The 11,425-nt window shown below is 42.7% G+C and overlaps 1 protein-coding gene across 1 annotated transcript in view; it reads left to right on the top strand.

The window, feature by feature from the left end:
• Nucleotides 1-6,413: 6,413 nt before the first annotated feature.
• Nucleotides 6,414-11,425, top strand: part of TBC1D15 (TBC1 domain family member 15) — a 79,189-nt gene continuing 74,177 nt past the window's right edge. The window contains exon 1 of the mRNA XM_060193520.1: nt 6,414-6,557. Coding sequence (XP_060049503.1) covers nt 6,528-6,557 — 30 coding nt within the window. The 5' untranslated portion in view covers nt 6,414-6,527. The remainder of the gene's footprint in view (nt 6,558-11,425) is intronic.

Here is an 11,425-nt window from a genome sequence, read left to right as displayed (position 1 = left end):
GAACTTAGGTATGGAGTCAAATATTGGGAGAGCTGCTGTGTCAGCCACTCAGTTTTTCGGCCCTAGCCTGGCTAGAAATTCAAGACTCTTGTTTTTACATCATTCTGGTCTCTTGGTGTTTTCCTTAAATTCCCTAACCTAACACTTGTTGTTTTAAGCTATCCTATCCTTTATCCCTCTGGGAGCATGGACCCAGCATCATTATGGGGTGCAGAAGGTGGAAGGTCTGACTTCTGTAATTGTTTCTCTACTGGACATGGGTATTTCAGGTCGATCCATACTCTCAGCCTGTCCCTGTCTTTCCCTAGCAGGATAGGGCTCTGGGGAAGTGGGGTCCCAGGATACACTGGTGAGGTTATTTACTTTTTTAAAAGGACAACTTTTAAAAGATCATATTTATTTATTTATTTAAGAGATAGCAGGAGAGAGGGGACCAACGATAGTAGGGACAACTCCGTTCTCTGAGGGGAGGTTGGGCCAACATACTCTACCATTTGAGGAAGATAAGTCCTGAAATTAGTGCAGCTTAGAATGTTCCTAGCCATGACCACAGAACATGAACTCAGACCTACAGGGATTCAGAGGTTACACTGGCTCCTGAACTGAATATGGGCCCCAGATCAAATTGATGGGGTTTACAATTAACGATATTTATATACTTTCCCATATTTGGGAGCTACTCTATTCCCTGATACAGCTTTCTAGTGCTGTTTCCAACTCTGACACCATCTCCTCAGACAATACCTTTGGCCCATCTGCATTGTTAGCTGTTGGGCTCAGGCAAAAACTAGTAAAGTGATGGGCCTCTTGGAATATACCTAAAATAGACCTACTAGGTTTTACAAAATGGAGACCCTAAATATCATCTGCTATATTCTTGGCTTTATGTTCCTGATGATTAAACAATTTGTTCTTCATTTTTATTTTTTAAAATTTTTATTATCTTTATTTATTGGATAGAGACAGCCAGAAACAGAGAGGGAGGGGGTGGTAGAGAGGGAGAGGGACACCTGCAGCATTGCTTTACCACTTGCAATGCTTCCCGCCTGTAGCCGAGGACTGGGGGCTCTTACCCGGGTCCTTATGCATTGTAACATGTGCGTTCAACCAGGTGTGCCACCCAGCCCCCAATTTGTACTTTTTTATATCTTAATGCTTTTTCAGACACCAAGTTACAGATGCTACCATGACACCAACCTGACTTCTCTGGGCAGAAAACCTCACCATTGTTTTCTGGAACCTGATCTCTCTAGAGCCCTGCCCCACTAGGGAAAGACAGAAACAGGCTGAGAGTATATAGATCAACCTGCCAAAGCCCATGTCCAGCGGGAAACAATTACAAAAGCCAGACCTTCTACCTTCTGCACCCCATAATGATCCTGGGTCCATGCTCCCGGAGGGACAAAAGAATAGGAAAGCTTTCAAGGGGGTGGTGGTGTAAATTGTGTGGAGTTTTACCCTCTTGTCCTGTGGACTTGTTGATATTTTTATTTTATAAATTAAAAAAAAAAAAGAAGCCCATCAATTTTCTTTGGCGACCCACTATGTCATTAATGCTAGTAATCAGCTGAATTCCAAGGGCTCAACCATATGCAGACAAGGTGAGAAGTGAGCTAAGCAGTGATTGGTGGAGCCACATTCTTGGGTGGTCAGTGCTTTGCCTATTTATTTTCAGCTACTTCCCAAGGTCTTTTCCAACTCATCACTCCTGGGTCTGAGCTTCAACTGCCTCATGATTCTGTTCAGTTGTCCCAGTCTCACTTAACTAAAAAAATGCGTCCTATTTATCCTCTCTCAATATGAAAAAAAAAAAAGAATTTTTTAAATAGGGTGTTGACATGACATTATTTCTGCTTTAGAAGATGATTGTGTGTGTGTGTGTGTGTGTGGGGGGATTGCATAATGGTTACGCAAAAAGATTTTCATGTCTGAGGCTCCAAGGTGCCAGGTTCAATCCACGACACCACCATAAGCCGGAGTTGAGTAGTGCTCTGGTCTCTCCATTTCCCTCGATTTCTCTTTGTATCTTTCTATCTCTTTCATTAAAGTAAAAACAAATATATTTAAAAAAAATAAAGTTTCCCCCCATCCTATGATTTTGTTAATGTCTCCTTTCTTAAATAAATAAATAACTTAAAAAAAAAAGTTTAGGGGGCCAGATGGCAGTGCACCTGGTTAAGTGCTCATATTACAGTGTTCAAGGACCGGGTTCAAGTACCTGGTCCCCACCTGCAGGGTAAAATTTTACAAGTGTTGTGAAGCAAGTCTGCAAGTGTCTGTTTCTTTCTCTCTATATCCCCACCTCTCAATTTTTGTTTCTTTCCAGTAATATATAAATAAATACATTAAAAAAAAGAAAGTTTAGTCCAGTTGGGGAGTTTTGGTGCTGTGGTATCTTTCCCTCTCTTTTTTTAAAATTTTTTTAAATTTTATTTATTTTATTTATTTATTCCCTTTTGTTGCCCTTTTTTTTGTAGTTATTATTGTTGTTGTCGTTGTTGGATAGGACAGAGAGAAATGGAGAGAGGAGGGGAAGACAGAGAGGAGGAGAGAAAGATAGACACCTGCAGACCTGCTTCACCGCCTGTGAAGGGACTCCCCTGCAGGTGGGGAGCCGGGGTTCGAACCGGGATCCTTATGCCGGTCCTTGTGTTTTGAGCCACCTGCTCTTAACTCGCTGCGCTACAGCCCAACTCCCTCTTTCCCTCTCTTTATTGCTGAAAATCTTAGCTTGGAGCAGTGAAGCCCAGGCGATGCAACAACAAAATAAATAAATAAATAAACAAACAAAAGATCAGGAAGTACCAGATGAAATTGGTATGCTAATGTTCTCAAAGAGACATCTTTAATTTTTAAACTTATATAAATGTTACCCATGGTTGAGCAGGAGACTTAATGGTATAGAGCTCAGGACTCACATTCTTTTATTTATTTATTTTTTTTACCAGAGCACTGCTCAGCTCTGGCTTATGGTGGTGTGGGGGATTGAACCTGGGACTTGAGAGCCTCAGGCATGAAAGTCTCTTTACATAACCTTTATGCTATACCCCCACCCTAAGGACTCGCATTCTTGAGGTCCTAGGATTGATCCCTAGTACCATGTATGCCAGGGTGATGCTCTGGTATCTCTCTTCTCTCTTTAGTGCGAATGTACACACATTTAAGAACATATAAATAAGACCTTAAAAATAAATAACTGTGGGATGGTGCAACTGCTTGAATGCATATGTTACAATGATCAAGGGATTTGAGTTTAGGTTCCTTTGGGTTTATGCCGGTCCTTGTGCTCTGCGCCACGTGCGCTTAACTCGCTGCACTACCTCTTTTTAAATTTATTTTTATTTATTTGTCTTTTTTTGCCTCCAGGGTTACTGCTGGGGCTCGATGTGTGCACTATGAATCCACTGCTCCTGGGAGCTTTTTTTTTTTCTCGTTTGTTGCCCTTGTTGTTTTATTGTTGTTGTGGTTATTATTATTGTTGTTATTGATGTCGTTGTTGTTGGATAGGACAGAGAGAAATGGAGAGAGGAGGGGAAGATAGAGAAGGGGAGAGAAAGATAAAAACCTACAGACCTGCTTCACCACTTGTGAAGCTACCCCTCCCTGCAGGTGGGGAGTTGGGGGCTCAAACTGGGATCCTTACTCAGGACCTTGCACTTATGGGCCATGTGCACTTAACCCACTGTACTACCGCCTGACCTCGCTCAATTTCTCTCTTTGTCATAACAAATAAATAAAATTTAAGAAAGAATGTTTCGGGAGTCGGGCGGTAGCGCAGTGGGTTAAGCACGTGGCACAAAGCGCAAGGACTGGTGTAAGGATCCAGGTTCGAGCCCCCGGCCCAGCTCCCCACCTGCAGGGGAGTCCCTTCACAGGCGGTGAAGCAGGTCTGCAGGTGTCTGTCTTTCTCTCCCCCTCTCTGTCTTTCCCTCCTCTCTCCATTTCTCTCTGTCCTATCCAACAACAACAACAGCAATAACAACAACAATAATAACTACAACAATAAAACAACAAGGGCAACAAAAGGGAATAAGTAAATTTAAAAAAAAAATTAATTGTATGTCTCAAAAATTTTCAAAACACAAACTGAATTTTTAAAATATATAGGCTGTGTAATTGATATGCAGACTCTCTCAAAAGCCTAGGCCAAGTAGATCAGAAGCAACCAGTGCATAGCTATTTACAAGATACTGGGTACTGTACAGCAAACCATAACAAAAGGACTTTTCAAAGTTAACCCAATTACCAAATAATGTGATGATAACATTAACTATCGATTGACTTTTTGAACCCTAAGACAGCAGGAACCTCACATCTCCACTATAGAGCCTCTACTTCCCCCAGTCCTGGAACCCTTGGATAGGGCCCACTTTCCCATATGCCTCTCCCAATCCATATCAAATAATATTGCATCAGCCGATAACGACCTAATCAAGGCAACGATTGCCACCTCAACATGCTTCAGCTCAGACTGTGTCCAGAGACTTCAGGTGTGGAATGACAACCCTTCAGCTTCATCACTCGGGTGAGAACTTTCCTTTCATAGTATATTCTAATTCCATCCCAGGTGGTTCACTTTCTAACAAAGTCCCAAAACCTAGATATACACCAGTTTCTGTGAGAGAGAGCATATGTTCACACGTATCCATAAACTACTGCAAAATATATACCTGAAAGCAGAAGTACACTAGAGTTTGCAGTGAGTACCCCCCAACACTTCCTCTCCACTATTCCAAGCTTTGGGTCCATGATTGCTCAACAATTTGTTTGGCTTCGTATGTTAACTCTCTTCAGTCACCAGGTTCCAGATGTCATCAGGATGCCGACCAGGCTTCCCTGGACTGAAGACCCCACCAATGTGTCCTGGAGCTCTGCTTCCCCAGAGACCCACCCTACTAGGGAAAGAGAGAGGCAGACTGGGAGTATGGACCGACCAGTCAACGTCCATCTTCAGCGAGGAAGCAATTACAGAAGCCAGACCTTCTACCTTCTGCAATCCACAATGACCCTGGGTCCATGCTTCCAGAGGGATAGAGAATGGGAAAGCTATCAGGGGAGGGGGTGGGATATGGAGATTGGGTGGTGGGAATTGTGTGGAGTTGTACCCCTCCTACCCTATGGTTTTGTTAATTAATCCTTTCTTAAATAAAAAAATAATAATAAAAAAAAGAAAGAATGTTGCAAGAAAGAAAGAAGTAGTTACTTTCATTCATTGAGTATTCTGGGTGCATTGGATCGACCTTCGTGGTGCATCCCGTGAGTACCCATTCATTGGGGAAACTGACGATCCTTCCTAGCCGACTGAATGACTGAATCCACATGGATCCCAGTCACTTTCAAAGCCAGCAACAAGCAGCTCCTGACAGCTTTCAACCTGACGCTGTTGACTGGCTAAGGAAGAAGGGCAAACGCTAGAAGAAGAATTGAGTATTCTATTTCTGGCATTGTATTCTATTTCTGGGTTTCAAATTTTCTTTCAGACATAGAGTAGAAGAAATACTTATTTTCATCTCTGGGGCTTCACTGTTCCAGGTCTGCTTTCTCACAAAGAGACCGACAGAAACAGAAAGAAATAGTAAGACACTACAGCATCTAAGCTTCCCTGGTGCTGGCGGCAGGGGCGGGGGCGGTGGGGGGCTGGTCTAGAACAGTACGTGACAAAAGCAGGTGCACTATCCTGGCGAATTATCTTGTCGGCGGTAAGAAATATTAGGCTAACTCAAGAGCCCCGTATCAAGTCACACAGCTGCAGTAACTGCAGAAGTTAGGAGGCATGTGTGTTGAACTCTAGCGAAGAGCGTGTGGCACAGTATTATCACAATTCCTATCAAAATATCTTGCTTAGGTTCAGTGACCAGACTCAAATAGAAGACTTCACATGTAGAAGGGGAAAATTTCTGTCCCTGCTCTTTCGACAGATGGTTGGGATTTCTTTAATCTTTATCACAGGCCCTATCGCAATTTTATACATAAAAAACTGAGAGGAGCGGTGGGAGGTGGCGCAGTGGATAAGGCATTGAACTCTCAAGCATGTGCTCCAGAGTTCAATCCCAGGCAGCACATGTACCAGAGTGATGTCTGGTTCTTTCTCTCTCTCCTATCATTTCTCATGAATCAATAAATAAATAAAAAAAAAGAAAGAAACTGAACGGAAAGTTAATTTACATACAGCTAAAAAGCCAGGCTCATTTTTGCCAGCTTCCAATACAATGACTTAGGTATAGATACATAAGTGTCTATCTCTTGAGACACTCTACCAACTGAAAAACACTAAATTCATTTACTTCCAGAGAAAAAAACTGACCGGCGCATGCGCAGTACGAGGAAGCGGCTCCACCCCTAGGTCCTCGGAGCCCTACACAGTACGCACGCGCGGGACAACGCCTCCTGCCCCGCCCCCTCCGCTCAATTGCCGCCTCTCCCCGCCCTTTTCCCTCCCGGATATCAGTAGAGTTTCGCCGGATGTTGTTGTGAGTTCGAGAGACACGTGAGGTAGTGCTACGTCATCACAGGCACGCGCAGGAAATATGGCGGCTGCGGGTGTAGTGAGCGGGAAGGTATGTAACGGCTTCGGAGGACACCCCAGTTTTACCTTGGCATTTACTTTGCTCTTCGAAACTCCGCGGCAGAAGGACCCCGGGGGGGGGGGGGCGCCTTTCTGTATCTGGAACAGCCAGTGGAGGGTGGAGGGGGGGAGAGGCATGGTAGTGTTAGCTGTTTCCTGGAGACTGCTGCCTGAGCCTGGGAATTAGCGAGCCGGCTTCTGCTCCAAGGCCGGCTGGGCCTGGCAGCTATTTTGTTGTGTTCCGCTCTGACACCCCTCCTCCCCATTTCTGGGGACTTTTGTTGATATTAGCAATCCCCCTCCCCACGCCTTTCCCCCAAGAGGTGGTTGTTTAGTTCTTCCTTTCCCTGTCTCACTTTTTCTAGATTCTGTCTGTGGTTCCTCAAGTCCACTTTTTTGACCCCCAACCTGTCCTCTTTTCCTAAGGGCATCCATCCCCTTGCTGCCTTCTGCTTCACTCTGGTGAAGGCATTTCTGTCCCTTCAGGAGAAGCTGTAAAGGTGTCGTGCTGCTGTGCACTTAGGAAAGCGTGAACTGGATCCATTTTTACCAGATTGCTGAGTTGGTTGGTGGTTGTGAGCAGCAGCAGTGTATGTTTCCAGACCAGTAGTTGGAGACTGACAGCATCCTACGATTGTCTAGGAATATGTTAACTAAGTATTTCCTAGATGACTGATGCTTCTGTGGGAATATCCGTGGTCCAGTTTTAACGGAGGTGGTTAGTAGTGGTCTCATTCCAAGTTTAATGTTAGGAAGTAGGATTTGGTGCGCAGGAGTTTTTTATTTTAAATTTTATTTTTTTATTTATTTTAAATTTTATTTAAAATTTTATTTGTATTGCTTATCCGCTATCTGAGCGTATGTGAAACCCCTTGTTCTTTGGGACTGTCTTAACCAACTACTGGCAGTATTTTCTTATGAGGGAGTATTTCATACTGACTCGTACAGTATTAAGGACTACTGCATACTCGTCTAAGGTAGCTTCCATTGTAACCTGAGTTTCACAGTTTTTTCCATCTGCTGCTTTCCCCATTTCATTCTTGAACTATTTGAACAATATTTGTAGTTTGGTGTATGGACTAGTAGAGTTAGTGGCAAAATAACAAATATGGTCTTATTTTTAATGTAACTCTGGTGTGTGACCTTGGCAATTGAGCAAGCGTGTGGCTTCTCTGCCCTTCATATTCTTTATCTCCAGAATGGGGATGTCAGAGCTGTTGATAATATGTGATGTAATAAAAATGTGTATTAGAAAAATGATCACATTTATACATATAGGTTATTTTATTTATTTTAACCAGACCACTGCTCAGCTCTGGTTTATAATGCTGTGTGGGATTGAACCTGGGACCTTGGAGCCTCAGACATAAGAGCCTGTTTGCATAAGCATTATCTATCCCTGCCCCATATTGGCTATTTGAAGTGATAGGTTGTTGGTAGCTTCTTATCATGTCATTTTTTTGTCTTTAGGGTGCATGCTGTTCTTGGATTTCACTCATTATATTTAAAAAAAATTTTATTACTTCTGATTTACATATTTACTGGATATTGGCAGAGAAACTGAGATGGATGACGGATATAGAAAGGGAAAGAGAGAGAGTCGGTCGGTAGGGCACACGTGGCGCAAAGCTCAAGGACAAGCATAAGGATCCTGATTCCAGCCCCAGGCGCCCCACCTACAGGGAAGTCACTTCACAGGCCGTGAAGCAGGTCTGCAGGTGTCTTTCTCTCCCCCTCTGTCTTCCTCTCCTCTCTCCATTTCTCTCTGTCCTACCTATCCAACAATGACGACATCAATAACTACAACAACAATGAAAAACAACAAGGGCAACAAAAGGGAAAATAAATAAATCAATATTTAAAAAAAAAAAAGAAAGGGAAAGAGAGGGGCCAGGTGGTGCCTCGCCAGTCCCGAAGCTTACCACCAACAAGTGGAGTCTGAGAGGCTTGAACCTGGGTCCTTGTGCTTGATAATTGTGTGCTTAACCAAGTGCACCACTACCTGGCCCCCCACTCACTCCATTTTTCAAAGTTACCTCATTTGATTTTTCCATCCAGATTATTCTAGTCTGGTCTTTCCAAGAAAGACTCTCTTCATTTGAACTACATGGGCTTGGGTTGATATTGAAAGAACGCCTTGGGTGATGAAGTAGAGTTGCGAAATGTAAGATTGCCTTTTTTCTTCTGCTCATTACCTTGGTGATTTGATTTTTTAAATTTAGTCTTATTGTATAGCTATTCTTCATTACCTCATTTATCCTTTCTTTGAAATTCACATCCATTTACATCACTCCACCTAAATTATTTTTCAGTGCCAAAATCTGCCCCTTTTCCAAATACCTACACTTTCCTTAATAAGTTCAGATCTTATTCAGTGATACCATTTTAAAATTATTTTATTTATTTATTGGATAGAGACAGAGGGAAGGGGGAGATAGAGAAGTAGATAACTATCTGCAGCACTGCTTCACTGTTCAGCTTTCTTCCTGCAACTAGGGGGTGGGGTAGACTTGAACCCAGGTCCTTACAGTAACATGTTCGCTGTACCAGGTGTGTTGTCACCCAGCCACCCAATGGCACCATTATTGTTTTTATTTTAATGTTTCTTACATTTGCTTTGACCATAGTACAGTTTAGTTTTTCTCTACTCTTGTTCTTCACCTTTTTTTTTTTTTTTTTTTTTTTTAACTTTTTGTTTTTGTTTTTCTTTTATTTACCAGAGCACTGCTCAGCTCTGGTTTATGCTGGTGCAGGAGATTGAGCCTGGGACATTGGAGCCTCAGGCATAAGAGTCTGTTTGCGTAACCATTATGCTATCTACCTCTGCAACTTTTGTAGTCTGCCAAGCCTGGAGTTCTCTTTAAGTTAATTAAAAAAATTTTTTTTTTAAATCTTTAGGGAGTCAGACGGTACTGGTACCGCAGTGGGTTAAGCGCATGTGGCGCAAAGCAGAAAGGACCGTTGTAAGGATCCCGGTTCGAGCCTCCTGGCTCCCCACCTGCAGGGGAGTCGCCTCACAAGCGGTGAAGCAGGTCTGCAGGTGTCTATCTTTCTCTCCCCCTCTCTGTCTTCCCCTCCTCTCTCCATTTCCCTCTGTCCTATCCAACAATGATGACATCAATAACAACAATAAAACAAGGGCAACAAAAAGGGAATAAATACTTAAAAATAATCTTTATTTATTGGCTAGAAACAGCCAGAAACTGAGAGGGAAGGAGGAGGTAGAGAGGGAGAGGGACAGAGAGACACCTCCAGTACTGTTTCATCACTCTTTCCCTCTGCGAGTGGGAACTAGGGTGAACCTGGGTCCTTTCGGACTGTAACATGCTCAATCAAATGTGCCACCCACCTGCCTTCAAAATAAGTAAATTAATTCATTAAACTAATCAATGTATTGATAAAGACAGAGTATAGGGAAGGGGGAAAGTAGTGGTCTGGGAGGTGGTGCAGTGGATAAAGCATTGGATTCTCAGCCATGAGGTCCTGAGTTCAGTCCACGGCAGTATTTGTACCAGAGTGATGTCTGGTTCTTTCTCTCCTCCTATCTTTCTCATGAATAAATAAATAAATAAATAAAAAAGGAAAGGGAAGGTAGAAAGGGCGGGCGGGGGTGGGGGAGAGGCTTGCAGCACTCTTTCACTATTCATTAAATTTTCCCTCTGCGGGTGGGGACTGGGGCTTGAACTTGAATCCTTGAGCTTTGTAACATATGCTCTACCAGGTGTATTTATTTTTTTTTTCCTTTTAAACAGAGCATTGCTCAGCTCTGGCTTTTGGTGGTGCGAAGGATTGAACCTGTGATTTTAGAGCTTCAGACATGAGGGTCTGTTTGCATAATCATTGTTATCTACCCCCTCCCCCAGGTGTACTCTCTCTCCCACCTTCTGTCCATCCCTTCCTCCCTCCTCCATCCCTCTTTCTCTTTTTTTGTATTTGTTTCTTTCTAAATATATTAATGAGAGAGAATGTTTGTGAGAGAGGGAACTGGAACATTACCCTGCAATGCTAAGGATTGAACTTGGGCCCTCATGTTTGAAAGTCAGATACTTTACCTGCTGTACTACTTCACAGGCTACTGGAATAATTTTTCTAGTAAAACTCAATAGTTTATTTATTTTTAAAAATAAATATTTTGTTGCTGCTTCTATTAAAATAATATATTTTTAAAAGAATTTATTTATTCATTCCTGAGAGAGTTAGAAGGAGAGAAAGAACCAGACATCACTCTGGTACATGTGCTGCTGGGGATAGAACTCGGGACCTCGTGGTTGAGAGTCCAATGCTTTATGCACTGCGCAGCCTCCCAGACCACTTAAAATAATATTCAAAGCTGGTTAACATGGTATGAAAAACCAGATCACCCAGTTTTAGCTCTTTTGAAAAAGTGTGTATGTGACAGTATTTTCCCACAGGTTTAATTGTAACATGGGGCAGTGTATATTAACCATGACTCCCAAAAATTGTGTGTTGCATTTTTTAAAAAACAAATTATTATTAGATAGAGACAGAAAAAGGAGGAGATAGAGAGGGAGAGAGACAGACACCTGAAGCCCTGCTTCACCCCTTATGAAGCTATCCCTTTGCAGGTAGACACCAAAGGCTTGAACCCAGGTCCTTGCACACCTTAATGTGTGCGCTTAGCCAGGTGTGCCACCTCCTGACCCCATGCGTTGCATTTTTACTTGTTTATTTTGAAAGATATTTTTTGTGGCCCAGGAGGAGGTGGCATAGTGGATAAAGTGTTGGAATTAGGAGCATGAAGTCATGTCCTTGACATCACATGTGCCACAGTGATGTTCTGGTTAATAAATAGTTAAAAAAAAACTGAAGATTTATTTGCTTTTTGAGTCAGAAATCAGA

The sequence above is a fragment of the Erinaceus europaeus genome, chromosome 7, assembly GCF_950295315.1.
Source record: "Erinaceus europaeus chromosome 7, mEriEur2.1, whole genome shotgun sequence".
Taxonomy (NCBI): Eukaryota; Metazoa; Chordata; class Mammalia; order Eulipotyphla; family Erinaceidae; genus Erinaceus; species Erinaceus europaeus.
This window is presented reverse-complemented; position numbering and strand designations above follow the sequence as displayed.